At 43.0% G+C, this 17,895-nt stretch overlaps 1 protein-coding gene across 1 annotated transcript in view; it reads left to right on the top strand.

The window, feature by feature from the left end:
* Positions 1 to 7,094, top strand: part of AFF1 (AF4/FMR2 family member 1) — a 75,204-nt gene extending 68,110 nt beyond the window's left edge. The window contains exons 19-21 of the mRNA XM_032685253.1: positions 51 to 94; positions 899 to 1,143; positions 3,613 to 7,094. Coding sequence (XP_032541144.1) covers positions 51 to 94; positions 899 to 1,143; positions 3,613 to 3,734 — 411 coding nt within the window. The 3' untranslated portion in view covers positions 3,735 to 7,094. The remainder of the gene's footprint in view (positions 1 to 50; positions 95 to 898; positions 1,144 to 3,612) is intronic.
* The last annotated feature ends 10,801 nt before the right edge of the window (positions 7,095 to 17,895 follow it).

Below are 17,895 nucleotides of genomic sequence, written 5' to 3'. Positions count from 1 at the left end.
ATATCAGCTGAACAGCCCCAAACTAACAAGACTTTTATTCCTTGCTGCAGAGTAATTTCAGAGTAACACAAGCACCTTCTCCGGGTTTTGCAAGGTAAGATTTAAAAACTTGTGTGGTGTCATGTGCCTGTGTTTTAATGATAATGAGTAAGAAAAAACTTTTGTATGTGCCATGGTAGTTGCATTTGGCAGAAAGCAACCAGGCTCCACATCTGTCCCCTCTGTGCTCTATGGCTGAGAGAGGGATGTTTGGACTTAAATAGTGGTGCTGATTCCAGTTACATTTTTTGACCACCTTGCACAGTACAGTTCATAGGAAAGTAAATGCCCCCTTGAGAGCAGTGGTGGAAGCCCTGTCATACCAGCAACTAAAATTAGGTTGGTTGAAGTGGTGGGGTGAAGTGATGTGATGAAGCCAGTCTGTGTCTGGAAGGCGGGTGGCTGACCACATTTAGCTTCCCTAGGCCTATAAATAAGTGTGTGTAGGCTGACCTGGCTGCTTTGAGTAGGTGTCAGAAAGCTCCAGCCTCCATGGAAGGGGAGTTTCAGCATGCCTGAAATGGAAAGCATTAGTTAAAAACGCTTGGATAATCTGGTGAAGACTTTCAAAAGTAGGTGTAGATTTTGGAAGGTGGATGAGTAGCCCTTTCTAATGCCTGGTCCCACATTTTCTTTTGTTGCGAGGAGTCCTTAGAGTCACAAATCACTTCCAAAAACTTGGCCTTGCACTCGAAGGACAGTTACTTGTGCTGTAGCTGAACACATCTCACTTTTCAACAGTCCACTCCATACTGCAGGCCTGGATGATACTGGATAGCTCCTGGCATAAGACAGCCTTGTGGAAAGACTTTTAGCTCTGAAGTTGAGTGTTCATGATGGTTTTTCTTTTCTGCTGCAGAAGCACAGGCTTGCCTTCTCCTCTTTCTCCAATACCCTCTCCTGCTGGTTCTGTGAGTTCTCAGCTGGGATCAAATGATAGCAACAGCACTGGCCACAACGGCATTGGCAACGGCGTTGGCTCTACAGTCACTGTCTCCTCTCATATCTCAAGCGTCACCTCTTCCTATGTCAACATCACTTCCTATATTCTCCATGCATATGAAATTTGGGAAAAGGCCGATACACTGGCCAGAAAGAATAAGGGTAAGTTTTTTTCCCCTCTGTCTTTCCTGTCTCATGTGTTGTGGTTATGTGTACTTGCTTAAATCGTATCACTCAGTGCAGCAAGCATCTAAAGATCAAAGCATTAAATATGTTGAGTTAGACAGCCACAGCATATTGGCAGGTTATTGGCAGAGATACTTGATGGTGGTATATTGGTGAGTGTTCCAATTAAAAGGTTGTTTTGGCATCCTCAAATGTCTAAGAGCTAAGGGATGAGGGTATCAAGTGCAGGAAACCAGCCAATTTGCTTCATGGTAACAGAAGAAACATAACAAAAAGTTACCCTTCAGGCACTGAGCTTTTCTGAGTTGGTTCACTTTGTTTAAAAACATCTTTTTGGCCTATAGCCTTGTGTTTTAGTTTTTGTCAAACTTCCAGGTCTTTTTCTCTTGAAAATGGTTAAGCTGGCTTTTCTGCCCAGCAGAAAAGCTGAGCAGCACTTAAATTTGAGTCCTTTCTGGGCACGTGCCCAGTATTTGCCAGTAGCAATTCCTAGAATTGCTGCTACTCTTTTTATCTTATGGGGTTTTTTTGTTAAAAATGTTGTATTGTCCTGTGATGCAAGCCACAGGGTGGGTGCAATTCAGCCTGTAACCTACCATCCCATGTGGCCTTTGCAGTGTCATTTTTCATAAAACACAAGGTTTTGTGAGCCACTGTGGGCGAAGAGATGCATTGCCATGACCTGTTGGGAGACTTGCAAAAGAAAATAAGCAGTGCCTAGCTGAATTGTTGTAAGGCTGTAAAAACCCTCTAAAACACTAATGAGGCAGTTGCTGAAATTCAAAAGGCATTGCAAGTCACCTTTAAATAAAGTAACCAGTTGTTGGCTGTCCTCTGAGCAAATCTATGCTCACAGCAGCAGTTCATCTGTAGTATTTTGGATTCTGTTATCAAAAGGCTGATAAAAGACTGTCACACAGAAGCAGCAGGGGATGCTGCTAGTAAGCCAGAGCAGTGAGTCACAGAGGAAAATGTGTGGGAGGGCAGCCTGAGCACAATGTTGCATTAATCAAGACTAAATTCAAAAGCTGCTCTGTGCGTCCAGTTCCAATGTAGGGGAATGATGACTGGAGTAGTGAATACTCTCAAGGGAGTGGATCTGTGCAGGAGACCAGTAAATACTCATGTATTGGTGGTTGTTGTCACTGTTCAGGAGGCATTTGGGAAGTGGAACTTGTTGATATTCAGTGTAGAGACATGAAGAGGTACAGAGAGTGAGAACATAAAAGAAAAAAAAAGGCCACATCCTTGCTTCTTTTGTGCAATTCATAGGGCATAAGAAGAGAAAGAAAGAGCAGTGACCTTCTGCTACCAAGATCCTTTAAACAGGGGAATCCTAAGTTAGTGAAAAACAGTTGTAACTGATATCCGAGTCACTTGTGCAGAGCTGAAGTGCTTTTTGGTGGGTCCACAACCAGGACCCAGCTCTTTGCTGTAATTCAGAGCAGTGCCATGAATCATGAGGCTGTAACTGGTTGTTTAGTAAACAAAATTTTTTTAAACATGGTTTAGTAAACAGAAGCTTCTGTTCTCTGCTTCTGAATTGGCAAGTATTAAAATGAAAGTGTTGTGCATTCTGCTTCTGAAGAGTTGCTTGCACAGCCAAGCGGCCTCGATCTTTGTGTGTCAAAAAGCAGAGCTGGGAATGGCTGGTTTCTGAAAAGGCACTTGACAACATGATTGAGGCTGGAGAAACTGAGGGACTGGGACAAGTCACTGGAAGGTTGGTCATACAGGAATGTCTTGGAAGGGTGACTGTAAAAGAACAGGTGTGAGAATTTTCCCTAACTTGTGGTCACCTGCACAGATGATCGCCAGCACAGAGCAGGGCTTGCAGCTGGCCAGCACCTCATGCCTGTGCTAGAGGAGGAGCATGATGCCTGAAGTCTGTGATGGGATAGGAGGACTGTGGGATCTGCCTGGCATGCTCAGCTATAAGCAGTCCAAATCAGATGTATAGCCTGGCAAGCTACACAAATTGTTAAATCTGTTCAGTGGAGAAATCATGGTGTCTCCAAAGTTTGAGGATGAATGCAGAAAAGGGACAAGTCTGATGGCAGCTGTGTGTGCTTCTGGGTGTCACTCAGAAAGACACTCAAATTTGGCCTGTTTGAAATTTGGGTAAAGCTCAAAGCAGGGACTGTGGTGTGAACACCCAAACTTTTGTCCACCTACCATGGAGTGCTGATGTCCTTTAAAGACAGCACATGAGGAGGCGGGTCAGTGTATGTATGTGTGTGCAAGTGTGTTTTCCTCTTGTGTGCCCTTGTTACACTTCTCAGCCCTCTAACAGTGCTGAGCTGTCTGCATTAACACTGTTTAACTGGACTGGCCAACTGACCGTGTGCTGCTGCTGTTGCTCCTCACTGCTCTTCCTTGCCTGTCAGACGTGCCTGTTGTATGAAACCAACCAAATGTTTTCTTTCTCCCTTCCTTTTTTTCTAGAGTTTTTTGCTGAACTCAGCAGAGCGACCTGTGCTCTGGCACTGACCAGTAGCCTGACTGACCTGGTACACTACATCAGACAGGGATTACAGTGGCTGAGACTGGAAGCAAATATGCCTTAACTGGTTCTCCAGGTGGTTAAATACCTTGAAGTTTTTTGCACTTTTGAAGCCTCAGAAACAGCCTCAGTTTAATTTTTTTTTTATTATTATTCAATACAAGCACCTGCAAGGGAAAATATTTTAAATAAAGTTGGAAGTTATCTGGTTACACTGGAAAACCTTTGAACTGTGTTATTTTAGGGTAGCACTTTGCTGCCTTGAAAAAGAAGAGATGGAGGATGGCACCTTCCTTTAAAATGATGAAGTGCAATGAATTGTCTGAATGGCCCAATGTATTGATGGTCTTTAAACATTTCTATTACAAATAACCAGCAGGACAAGAGTTGCACATGATGCTGACAAGAAGGAAATCTGCCTCCAGAGGTGGTTATGCAACATCCCACAGCCTACAGCAGTTGTGTGCCCAGAAAACGTGCCAGAGAAGTTGTTTTTGCAAGCACGGATGCAATCTTTGGTGTCTTTGTTCCCCAGTGAGCAAGTAGCAACCTCATCAGCACCGGACAGCATTATGTTACAGTAAAAACAGCAGAAGGATCAGCTTTGCCTGCTTTCCAGCCTCACCCTCTTGCTTTTGTCAGCCAGCTGATGGAACTGGGAAACCCACTGCCTTCAGTGCTGCAAGTTTACTTTTTAAGTCATCGCTGCTTTGGTCCTCCTTGCCGTGCTCTCGTGCACATCCATGCCCATGGCACTCGAACTGTGTTACTACAGGTCTTGCTCAGTTTCAACCTTGTAAGCCAAACATAGCTGGGGTGGCAAAATGACATAGTGTGGTTGGAACAGCTCTGCCTCTCTTCTGAGGAGTGTCACAATGAGGATTCGTTGTTGGGTTGCTTTTTGTCATTTTGGGGGGTGGGGGTGCAAAGCTGCACTGGGTCAGTGTGATTGCTTGGACATTGTTATGAGTCTGAGAGCTTCCATGGGGAGGAATTGCTTCTGATTAACGAGGAACTAAGAGGCTGAATGTGGAACATAAGACAAATTTTGCATGTGGATATTTACCTGCAACCATTGGGGGGCTCAATGAATATCTAAGAGCCGGATTTGGTACCAAAGCGAGTCTCCTTCACGTGGGACAGAACTCACATGCTCTTTCTCAGCCACGCTGTACGATGGGCCCAGTGACTTAGAAACCTGTCAAAGGAACACGAAAGGGAATAATTAGTGTTTGCAAGCATTTTTTCCTTGTCACGGTATCAGTGAAGGCAGCATCCATGGCATTTGCGTGTTTAGTCAGGTGACACCCTTCTCTATCCAAAGATTTCTTGTTTTGTGACAGCAGCATCCTGCCATCCTCATATATGAGTGTGCCTTAGCCCTCTGGTGCCCTCTCACATCCCTCACCCTATCTCTGACAGACCTGTGGGAGTGGTGAAGAGAAAGATAGTATCTTAAAATAATTGTGTTTACAAGAAAAAATTCTCCCTTTTCCACATAATTTCATGATGGACAAACATTTCTGCACACATGCAGCAGTATGCCCTTTGTAAAATACCTGCTCATGTGTTTGAGGCTCATCAAAATGGGCAGTAAATAAATATCAGCAAAAGGTCTGCGTTTCCAAAAGTAGTTTCTGTAGAAATGGCCTGTGCCACAGCGAAGCCTGGAGTCACCCCAGCTCTGGGAGGGGGTGGCTGCAGCTCTGCTCTGGTCCCGAGCACAAGGGAGCTCCCTGGCAGCGCAGGACTGCTGGGATCATGGCTGGGTCTTCCCACACCCTGAAGGGACTGTCCTTTCATGTTCACTTTGTTAAAAGCCTTAGTACATTTCAGGGATGAGCTGTCCTAACAAATGGAAGGAAGGTCCGTGTCCCTCCTCCCCATTTTACCTATCAAACTTCGTTTGCACTCCTCCTCCCTGGAGCAGCAACTACTTGGAGTGAGCCAGGGACAGAGAGAGGCTCAGCATTAACCATTTTGTTCTCAGGAAGCATGGGGATGGGCAGACAGCCTGAAGGCTAATGTGCACTTTGGAGCTCGATCCTAGACTAGAGGATCGATGCTGCCTTCTGACTTTGTCTTTAGACAAAGCTATTTCTAGGATCACCAGCTGAGGAGGAGGAAAGAAGAAAGAAAGCTTTATTGAACCTGAAAACCACTGTGGGAGCCTGCAAGAACTGTAGCAGAGTGTTAAGGGTAAGCATAAGGTGTAGCAGGGACATGGGTCTTCTTGTACTTTCATTTTGTGTGCACCCATGTCTCTCCCTGCTGTCAGGCCAGGTTCCTATTGGAGAGCCACTGGCTCACAACTTTCCCCCAGCCAGGAGAACCACCTGCCAGGACCCACTAGGCAGGCATGTGGCTGCCCCTGTCCTGCATCCAGCTCAGCCTGTGGTGCTCCAGGTCCTGTCCTTGCCTGTCCTGATACGGATTATCTGTTGCCCTGCTCCTTGCAAAGCTCATGCGAGGGTGTCGGGCGAACAAAGCCAGTAAGAAGATGCCCAGAGAAGGTAGATGAATTCCTGATAATTACTTCTTTACAGCTGGGAAAAGACAGCACGTGCTGTGCTGCTCTGCAGAAGTGGTAGAGCAAGGGCTGCTCCCATTCCTCGGGCAAACTCCCCTGAGCTTTGTGGGAAATGAGATCATGGGCAGTAGTTCGTGTCACAGGTTTGTGGGGGGGTTACTCGGGGGCTCTTACTTCAAAAGCAATCTGTGGAGGCATCAGTACCAAGCTCCATAGCAGGGAGCTATGTTTTGTTTCAGGACACAGAGAAGACTGTTTAAATAATAGGTAATTTTTAAAAAGCCATCATATTTCAACCTTGAGCCAGGTCAGAGGCCTGCAAAGGGTTAGGAAAGATAATCATGATTTTCATCTGGGCCTATTCAGGCCTTTACAGAAAACAAACAAAAGCCAAACAAGAATAAATAAAAACACAAACCAAAACATAAGAGTGGAGGAAATAGCATTTGCCATTAAGAAGCAAATCATTAATCCAAGGAAAACCAGAGGTGATGGTTGAGTTGCAGAAGGAAAGGAGGCAGCTATGGTGGCAAAGAAGCATCATTTCCATGCAATATTTATTTAAAAGAAATAATAATACATGTGTTGAAATTGTCAAATGTTCTATTTTTAAGATGCCATTTATTTAATAGTTGAAAACCCCACTTATATGGAGATAGAGATCTCTTGAAAGTCAAAGTCTGACTGCAATGTCCTTGTTTTTGGTTTTGTCCTCTCCCCTCCCTCTTGGTTCCCATGATAAATCTGTACATCTTATTTTGGGGATGTGTGTCCCGCTTGTATATAACCTTTTTCTGCCCTGTGTGTGATGGAGTTTCCAAGATGGTTGATGGTTGATTCATTCATATGGGGAAATAAACAATAAATGAATGTTTGTTATGAGGTGTTGCAAGACTCCTTGTGTTCTTCTTAGCTTCTTGTAGAGAAATTTGTCTCTAAATGGCCTTAGTGTTTCCCTTCTGAATGAGGTTTAGGTACGAATCTCTGTTTCCAGTGCTGCCCTGTTTATCGCCCCTTGCCCTTTCCTTAATGACCAAAAATGGGTGCTCAGAGTAGCAGGAGGGTCACAACTCAGGACATCTGCCTCCTATCCTCCCAAAACTGATTCAGGGATGACTCTGCTCTGGGATGAGCTGCTGACAACCAGCAGAGCATGGCTCTGAGCACTCCCTGGCAGGAAGATCCCATAATAACTTGGTTTCAGACAATCAAACAAATTAAATAAGAAAACCAGGAGACAAGGCATAAAAGTGGTCCCTGAAGCATCCTGCTCTGTGTTTACCACAGAGTTGTTGCAGGGCTTGGTGCTGGGAAAAGGGTCTGCTCAGGTCTTATTCATGGATTAGTTTCTGAAGTGCTGAGAGGAGGATTTCCCTCAAGGAACCCCACAGGATTTCACGCCCTGTGGTGCGCTGTGTCTCATTGGGTGTACAAGGGGATCTCTTTGCCATGGCCTTACACTTCTTGTTTGAGGCTTTTTCCACTTTTTTTTGTGTTGGGCAATGTAACTGTTCCCTGGAAGAATAATTTTTTCATCTCTTTGCACTACTGGGATATAATTTGTGTGTGCAATTCAGGTCCATTCTGCAACAGGCATTGGACCCAAGATGTTTATGGGTGTGGGTTTCTAATGTACTTTGTAAATTGTAGAGGACATTGAAACCAGTTTTAATACCCACTAGATTTTTTGTTGTTACATATGCTGTGTCTAGAAACGCACTCTTTTATTAAGGTCAGTGAAGTTTTTCACACCATGCTTAAAATCCTGATAGCAAAACTGGATTGAAGTAAGAGTAGAAAGAAAATGTATCTAGTTAGTAAAATAAATGAAGCATGAAATGTCCCTAGATGGGCATTGGGTGGGATTTTTAGCTATAGACTAGATAGGAGGAGCTTGGTGGTGCTTTTGCTCAGGCGAGGTGGGTCTGCTACTCAGTTCACTGCCTTCAATTAGTTTCAAATGGCCTGAAACCAGGTCGGCCCCAGACTGGTTGCAAGATGGGTGGAGGGTAAGAAAAGAGCATGGGAAGAGAGCTCGTGGTTGTGACCATCCTTACGTGGATTAAATGTCTGTGCATTCTGTTCTGCTTTGAGTGGGGTGCAAGGGGTGTTTGGACACGAGCTGTTCTGTCTGCTGGCTGGGGGCAGCTGCTTTTCCTGGGTCACTCACATCCTCTGTCTCAGCATTTCCTTCCACCTCACACCCCAAAAGGTGTGTTTCCCGCACTCCTTGCTCGTGGCAAAGGCAAAGAGGGTTAGTTTTGGGAGTGGGATGGAGATGAGGAGCGGTGGGAGGGATGCAGAGGAAGGATGTGCAATGTGCCAGCAGGGAGGTCATCCAAAAGCCAGGCAGGGAGAGGGGGAGTGGGACTTTAGCAAGTGTCGACAGCCCTGCTTGGCTTTCTGCCCAGGGCAGCAGGCCCCTCCCCCCAGGCTAACACAGCCAAAAATAGTTTGGGGTTGTTTTCCAATAATATTTTGTTGTTTGTTTATTTAGTGAGCCTTTAGTGACCAAATCTGATTTTGAAGTGTGTTTAATTTATTTTGAGATTTGTTATTGATTGTAGATGAGCTTGCATTCTCTCTTTGGCTTGGCTTACCCTTTCCAAAGACAAATGTCATTTTTGGCAAAACGGCTGAATCAAAGTTGATTGCAGTTTCTCAGCCCTGTGCTGCTCTCCAAACACTAAAATAGCCCCTTGGCAGCCTGTGCTTTCTTTTAATTGCACTTTCTGTAACCTCTGTCACTACTCTAAAACAACATCATCAGCAGCATTTCTGCATGTGTTTCTGTAAACTTTGTGTCCCTGAAACAGGGACTTGTGCATGTTACAACAGCAGTGTTATGCTCACTGCTGCCTCGTGATGTGTTTTGTCAAGGTACAGGGTTCCTGGAGTTCCCACTGGGTTTTTCTCTGCTCCTACTCAGTACTGCTGAGGTTTTCTTTGGGTCCAGCATTTCATATCACACCATTATGGCCATGTTGTGCACTGCCAAAGGCATTTGCAAAACTTCTAGGTTGTTTAGTGAAGTCTTAATTCTACTGCTGGCCGCTCGCATTTGAACAAATGCTTGTAAATGGAAAAAATAGTTCAGTTTTTTGTTTCAGATTCCAAGTAATAAAATGTATCTGTTTTTCACTTGTTTCACATGGGTTTTTCCCCCAGATGCCTGCTGTACCTTTCACTTGGAAACTATAGGTATGGTAAATTCAAGTCTTTATTCAATTTTAATTCGAAAAACTCAGAAAACTTTAAATTAAACTGTTGATTTAATGATTACAAAGGAGCCATTACTTAGACTATATAGTGCCTTGGTAGTAGTTGCAATCTGTTGGACTGGAGAGAGGTTGTGGGCAAAAAGTAGTTGTGCTCCAGATCAGTATGTGAAGTACAGTGTGTGATGATGAGAACTGGAGGTGCATTATAGGGCTACACATCTTGAAGTCATTGCACAAAATCGTTGTTAACCCTCACAGCTGCGAGAAATGAGCCTTTTACTTTGAATGCATTCAATGCTAATTGGAATAGTAAGCTAAGTGCAGGTAGTAGGTTAGAGTAAATAGTCTGGCTCAGTTAAAAGGTGAATAGAAATCTGCAGATCACGGGCACAGCGTTTATTTTAGGACACTAAACATGCTTCTTGACACCCGATGGGTTTTCTGTCCTGATTGTTAAACAAGAGGCAAACAGTTCGTTGTGTTTCTGTAGCTAGTGGAGGAGAAGAATCGCTCCAAACAGAGGCTTTACTTCCCCCTGCTGTTACTTTGTGTAAGGGCAAGACTTGCCCTGGAAAAAAGAAAATCCCGCGCTGCAATTTGGTAGCTAGAACTGACGTGGTGCAGTGCAGATGTTTTACTGGTGCATCAGCTGCATGTTGTTTCTCTTCAGTGATTCCTTGGGACTGTGTGAACAGGAAAGGCCACAAGTGTGCAATGACTGATGATAACTGGAAAATGGCAGACTCGTTTGCAAGAACATTGGTAAAGAAATAAATGTGGATTTTTTTTCTTTAATTCTCCTTGTAACTCCAGCATTAAGCATGAGAACATGGGACACAGAAGATTATCTCCTTTAAAACAAAAATGTACATTTAAAGTTGAGGGAGTAGAAAATTTTGTAATAAAGCTAAGAAAGTGTGAAGTGAAATTAAACCTCTGATTTATTTCCAGTGACTGTAGACGTTCAGGCTGGGAAACTGAGTTAAGTGAAAAGAGGTTGGGCAATAGCTACTGTGTCTCTGATCGGGGCTACCCTAAAGAGGAATTTCATAGGGGATTCCTTCTTTTCATAGAAAAATTTCTGACATAGAGTTGCAGTGTAGCAATCAAATGTGAAAAAAGATTGTGCAGCTGACAATCTCAGAGCAATTGAGCTGCAGACATTGGCTCCCGTGAAAAAATCATCTGGTAATTATTTTTCAGTGGAGAGGTGGGCAAATAATCTCCTTGATTTGTACAGCAAATTTGGAATTCTTGGAATTGGTGATGTGTACCTTATCAGTGACGTCTTGATTTTAATTTTTTTTTAGATTAATTGTGACTATTTGAGATGACTTAATACCACATTCACTGTCTGATGAGATTACTCAGTGTGCAGAAGCCTTTTCTCACATGAAGTCTTTCAAGAATCAGCTGTACTTGAAGGAAACATGAAGAATCTGTGAATCATAGAGATTAGTTGGGCTGCTGTTGTGTTTCGCTGGCTACAGAATTCCAGTGCCATTTTGCCTTTCTTATCCCATTAACCAGCAAGTCACGTGAAATTCTTGTTGCGGAGGCCCTGGTCCAGGAGTTTGCCTGTCTAGAGTGGTAAAAGGCATCCTTGCATTTCCATCAGTACTCAGGCCCCACAAAATATGACAGAAGTCGCATCATTTGATCTCTTACCACTTGTTTTCCTTGAGTGCCTCTGATCCCGCAGCCTTTGGGCAAAGCAGCTGCATGTCTGGCACTGGTAGCTGAGGGTTCCCTTGGTGGCTCCGTGTCAGCAGCTGGGCAGGGGCGGAGGGGCTCGGTGGCACAGGTCTGTGCTGTGCCCGCGCCTTGGGGACATGCTGTGTCCTGATGTTGGGAAGTGCCAGTTCCCCCTCTCCAGCAGGGTCTGTGAGCGTGTCCCTAGCTGGGGCAGGGACATATGGCTCTTGCCCTCTGATCCCCCCGTGACACCTGGGCACCTGCTAAAAGCAGAGCCCGTACTTTGGTAAGGCTGTGAGGTGCAGGACAGCTGAAATCACATTGGGGCTGTCACTGTGTGAGGCATTCCTTGTCTGGAAGGCCTGTTTGTGCAAGGTCTGAAAGCAGGGGTAATGGGCAGGCACTAATGTCTGCTGTCCCTTCCGTCACTGTAGATTGACAGGAACAGCTTTAAATATCGATTCTTACCACTGGCTCTGCAAGCTGAGAACTGTTTTCTCTTAAAGAGGTCATCTCACATGGGAAATTGCAGGTAAGGCTGGAGCTGCTGTGAGAGGCCAGGCTGGAGAGAGCTGTGCCTATGCAGGGGAGCAAAGCAAGAGCTGCTGGGACAGGGAGCTCAGCCTGGATAGTGTTTCTCAAGTGAGGGACACCACTGTTCTCACCAGGGCATGGCTATTAGTCAGTTTTACAGCTGAGCTGTTGCAGCCACTGACTGCAGAGGAAGATGGTAAAGCCTGTGTGGAAAAACCCAAATTGCAGAACTGAAGCCAAAGCTATTTTTTTTTTTTTTTTAGCTTTAATAATCCAAAGCTGCCTGTGACTGTACGTTGATATATCCTTTCAAATAATTCATTGTATGCAAAGACATCAAGTTTTTCCCATCGTAATGTCATTTCTGTATTAGTAATAGCAGCGTTGAAGGGAAGGGAAGCTCTTGAGATGTGTACCTGAGATTTAGCTTTCCAAGCAGCTTCCATGTGCCATTAGAGCAGCTGTTTGCCTGTGGCTTGATGGAGAAAGGTAAAAAGAAGAAGAATCAATGTATTCAGCTAAGGGATACAGAAATCAGTTTGGCTAAACATAGAACTGTAAAAAAACTTGTAAAAATTCTGATCAGGACTGTTTGGGTGCCTGCTTTCATCTCCATTGTGTCCTGTGGCCACATAAGACAGTAGCTTTAAAAAATGAGAAACAGTGAGTATGAAGAGTTCAGCTTCTCAACCAACATCTATCCATGTCCTTCCTTTTAGGAGAAATGTGAAGGAGAAATGAATGACTGGCAGCAATAGAAAACTGCCATCTGCTAATAGCCTATCGACAGGGAAAACCAGTGAAACAACTGACTCCTGCCCCTCATTACGATAGTTTTTGCAGTTTCTGGGATAAGAGTCAGAGCTTTCCAGGTTAAGGCTCTAATTCTTTTTTTTCTGTTCATGAATACCAGTTGCAGTATTGATTTTGAGTGATAAGCTAGGTACACATGCATCTCATCTGGCTTTTCATTATTAATAAAATTTAAGCTATGGTACTGAACTGTATGTTTTACTTGCTTCCAGACAGTTCGATGAGAAATACGAAATAACAGTAAATTTTGATTCATTTTCTGGTAGATTGGTGGAAAAATCTGCTTTAGGCAGGTATTCATCCAGCTGCAGCTGTTTGGAATCCTGAAGAGCTCAGCAGAGATGCTGGCTTAGGCAGCTGCTAGTCCTTGGAAAAACCTGCCCTGAGAGCCAGTGTCACACGGCGGCTCCTGCTGCCTTGCAGTTCCAGACACATGATTACTAAATATATTTTGTTGTTCTGAGACAGTTATAATATTAATGTATAATATTAGAGCAAGAGATTTCCTTGTTTTGCAATGGTATTTCACAGATGAGGTGTAGTTTAAAGGATCTGGTTTTCCATTAAGTCATCCTGCTGTGCGCTTGACGCAGCTTTATTGGTGTTTTGATGCGGGGTTGATGGAAATTGGTGCATGCAGATGTGAGTGAGGAGGAACAGAGAGATTTGACCTGGTATAGACACTTGTTGATAACACTGGTGTACGGTGTTAGTCATCCTTTCTTTCTTTCCTTCCTAAAGCTTGTGCAACGAGGACAGAAACTTGCTGCGTATTCGCGCGTGAGAGAGAGAGAGAGACAGAGTGAGCAGTTTCTAGAGAAGAAAGACCAGTTCTCAAAGAAGACTCCCCTCTTTGCAGAACCCTACAAGGTAATAGTAGGGGTTGGAAGGAGAGGAGGAAGAAGGGTTGGGGTAGAAGAGGAGAGCTGTGGTTTCTGCATGGGGTGTAGCAGGCTTGAGCATGGTACATGCAAACACAGCAGCAAAAGTCGTGGGCCGACCTACAGTCAAACCAAATAATTTCAGGACCTAGTGACATGATGACAGGAAAAGGAAAGTTGGGACAGCTCAGCCATTACCTTGACCAGCACCACTCAGCCTTCCTCTCAGACTTTCCCCCTATCTTTAACATCAAAAACCAGTGCAATGCAGCAGAAACCAACTGCCTATGGATGGCCAAGATCAGGCACCTTTTGAATCCCTGGAGCTCAACACCGAGGTATAAAGAACAAGTCACATGAAAAAAAATGCAGTATTGAACATTTCAACAGCACTTCACAATGTGATCATTATTTGTTTTAAGGGCTTAGCAACTACAGAAATTGTCATCTGTGGTCTCTTTAAGCAGACAAACCAGTACAGACCAGGTCCAACAAATGCCAGCTATTGCAGATCAAGAACCAGTGTGGTAGGGCAAAGGGTCAGTTGTCTTTCTGTTTAGATTCTTCTGGGCTTAACAGGGAGAGGAAGATGACAATCTTCATTAATGGGTCAGGCTAGAGTATGGAGATTCCTCAGTTCTGCATTGTCCTTTCTTAATATATCACAAAACTAAAGATGAACGAGATGTTCTCACCCGGAGATGCCAAGAAGCCTTTGCCACGTTCTCAGCCATGTTGCACTGGGAGAGACAAACCCTGAAGTAGTGATACCAAGCTGTTTTCTTCCATGTCAGCTCACCTGTTCCTCCAAAGGTAAAAATCTTACTAAAAGCTAGAGGGTTTTTTAAAAAAAAATATTTTCTATTGGCTTTGAGTTCAAGTTGGTTTGCATAAGGAATTACTTCTAGGCCCTGACTGAACCAAAGGGTTCCTGTCCTTCAAAAAGGAGTTACATAAATCAAGATGCTGCCTACTCCCGTGCTGATTTTCCTTCTTTTCTTCCTGATTCTGCAAAACATATGTTCTCCAGTTTATCTAAAGGAGAGTTATTGCATTTTCTTTTAGTTGTACAAGTCTGCAAGGCAGTGCTCTACATCTTCCCCTGACCACCACGAAAGAAGAAAGATTTCTGGCACCCCATTAGGAACACCCAGAATGATGATGTTCCCAGTGGTTCCTGCAGCAGTATACATGGCAGGGTTTCATTTGTTACTTTTCTGGCATACATTCTCTCTGTGTTGGCTGGCTCAGCAGTATTTAGCAATTGTTCCTTGCTTACGTGGAAATATTTCTTGGATTAGAATTCAGTGTCTCCGTGCAGCTGATTTGTTGAACTATGTGGTAAAAGAAATGTAATTTTGCCCTTAATCATTGTTAACAGAAACACAACCATGACCAAACTATCTTGGATATACATACAATATTCAATATAATGTATAACAAAAGGCATTGTATTAAAAATTTCTATTGAGTGTCAATGGTTTTAGTTACAACCTATAAAATTACACTTAATGAATCCCATAATGTTTCACTTATGAGTGTTTCTGTCTATAACAAATACTGAACTGGGAACTGCAAAAGTAGTACTGCACTGATTCTTACAATAAAAGAGTTCATTGCAATCATTTTACAATAATCCTACATAACTTGCAGTTTCCAAGTTTGTGATCCTTTGATGCTTATTTGGCTGGAAAAAGAAAGCCTTGTCTCCAGATAATGAGGGAAGGGAAGGTTGTTCTGGACCATTTGAAGTCTGAGAATATTTGATTCTTTCATTGTTTGCAACTAGACTCGAAAAGGATCAAAAAGATTTTTGCAGGACTAGCTTAGTGTAAAGGCTTATTTCTGACTTGTAGCACAAGCAGTGACCATAAAGAAGGTATTATCTTTAAGAATCAATTACACACAGTAATTAAAGCAAACTACAGATCATTTCATACAGCAGGGAGAGGGAGTGGAGAGATGTTTCAATATGAAAACAACTTCTTTATGTACAAGCCAGAAAGCTTGAATTCACCTAAACACTAAGAACTCTGTTTGCTGAAAACTTCCATTTCTTCTTAATCTTTTTCACTTGTTCTGGAAATCAGCAGGCACCCAGATTGCCATTAATGACTGCACCTGATTTCCTTCATGAAGCCATACCTAATTATCCAAATGGAGCACTAAGACACAACAGACTAAAATAGATTAAGAAAAGTTTGCAGCTTAGTTCTCCATTTGAATTTATCTCCAATGGAATGAAATTTTCCTCCTCTTAGGATCTGAAGCAAGTGCTTTAGTATATAAAATTGGAGAAGAATTCCACTAAAGAATCTTCTAACAATCCTACTACATTTTATTATTTTCAAAGGCATGGTTAGCACAAAGCAGCAGGATGCACAGGCAGCTAAGCTCAGAACAATAACTGTTGAAAGTAGGGCATTTGGATCTCACAGGAAAGAACATGAGACAGTGGCAGACTAGGAATGCATGGTGAGTCCTGTTTATGATGGATTAGTGTCTGTTTAGATGAACTAAAACCAAGATTGGAACAAATACAAAGATGAGGCACCTGATGCAGACTGCTTCAAAGGAATTCAGACCTATTTTAAGACTCATTTAGTGAAAGAAGCTTCTATTTCCTGATCAGACCCCAGGATCAGGGGTATGTTCTACCTGTGTCAGTGGCCTTGGAAAGAGAAACAAGATGTCAGCAGACTTGGGATTACTCCAAGACCAAGAGAACCTGTCCCTTCTGACCCAGGGAAGGGAACAGGGCTTGTGGTGAGCTAAGGGTAAAGTAAACTTTATAAGGAAATTCACTTGTGGGATTCTGTTGTAAACAGTTTTCTTTTGGTAGGGAGATTCATCTTCATTCAGAATGTGATCTCTTTGAATCACAATTAAAAGTGGGCTTTCCAGTGACAAAAACATTAAACTTACGGGATCATGAAGAGAGAAATCAGAGATCCAGTCCAAGACTAGGACCAGAGTTTGTGTGAAGAGAACAGAAAGGATTTTCAAAGGAGCACAAGCAACCACCTGAAATGCAGTTTTATGTATGAAGAACAAAGAACACCTCTTTCATACTGGGGGAACAGAGAACCTCCATCTAAACCAGTGAATAATCTACCAGTGTACTCTGCTGCTTTGGCTCTTACATCTCCTAGGAATTATACCTACACATACTATTTTCTGGTCAAGTACCCAGCTAAAAAAAGAGGAAAGGTGGACATCAGCACTATCATTTTTACTTTTGTTTTATAAGAAGGTCTCCATGCACATATTCTGTGGGGAACCTCATCCTACATGAAACTACTGAGCATACACTTAAGTATATCTACTAGACTGGGACAGATAAAAAGCTTTAAAGTATCAGTCCCAGGTGGCAGATAATTCTTGCCCACCCCCTGCAGCCCCACCCACACAATGTGGAGTGCTGCCTAGAAAATCTTCACTGTATTTTTTTCACTGTTCACTTGATAGGTCTCAAAACACTGTGACTTGGCAAAGGGTAGAAAAATCGCAATCATGTAAATTATTTCTAAAGAAACCCCAAAAGACTAATTTATGACAGATTCCAGTTGAATCTATTTACAGAGAACCCTGTTGCTGAGGGAAATTGATCTTGGCACTGACACCTTAACAAAATGCAGTGAAAATGAACCATCAACATCAAGGCTATGAGAGTAGTACTGGCTGCTAGGTAGGTATGTAGATGTATTACTATATCACAACTACTCACAGTGATACAAAATGTAGGAAGAATTAGTATTGCTATTGAGAATACTCTTCTAACCTCTTTACATAAATAATAAAAACTCCTTGCTTTTTGCAACTATTTCTTCTCACTAAGTACTCTGTTAACACATGTTGACTTTAGGATATTTTAAAACCTGAAGAAGGCAGACGGTAGGAACACTTGAACTTCTTATTAAGAACAAATATTCTGCTTTTTAAGGTACTTTAAGGTATAAGATGACTATGGATTTCAGAGTTTATGCACATATTGGTCTGCTGCTACTCTGCTACATACAGAGGACAGGCACAGTGAGATGAGTTTATCCATCTCTCTGGCCTGGGCTTATTATTTAGTAAGACTATAAAAGGGGAGATAGAGAAAGTGCTTAGCCCTACAGCAGTCAGCAGATTTTATTTGTTTGATCTCTGAACCATTTCAAGCGGTTACTAAAATCCACCAACATTCTTCATGCATTAATTCCTCCTATGTTGCAGAACTGCTTGTGATACAGTATTGCATCCCAAACTTACCCTTGGTTGTTGTGGTTTTTCTTTGTTTCCTGTTCTGTGACCATGGGCTACAGAAGAGAACTATCTGACTCTTCCCTACACGAGATGTTTTTGTTTTCACATGCCCAGGTACAAATCATAATCCTGCAAAAGCTACGCTAGACCTTTACCTGGAAATATCACTTTCTGTTGGAAATATCACCCTCTGTTTGTCAGTAGAGACATGCAAGAGAGCTTCTGACATCTAAATACAAGTTTCAGAGGAGACATTCATCTGCCAGGAGGGGAGAAGAGAACTGAGAAGTACAAATCATGTGT

Source organism: Chiroxiphia lanceolata, chromosome 4 (genome assembly GCF_009829145.1).
Source record: "Chiroxiphia lanceolata isolate bChiLan1 chromosome 4, bChiLan1.pri, whole genome shotgun sequence".
NCBI lineage: Eukaryota > Metazoa > Chordata > Aves > Passeriformes > Pipridae > Chiroxiphia > Chiroxiphia lanceolata.
The sequence above is the reverse complement of the archived record's forward strand: the minus strand, read 5'-3'. Positions and strand labels throughout refer to the sequence as shown.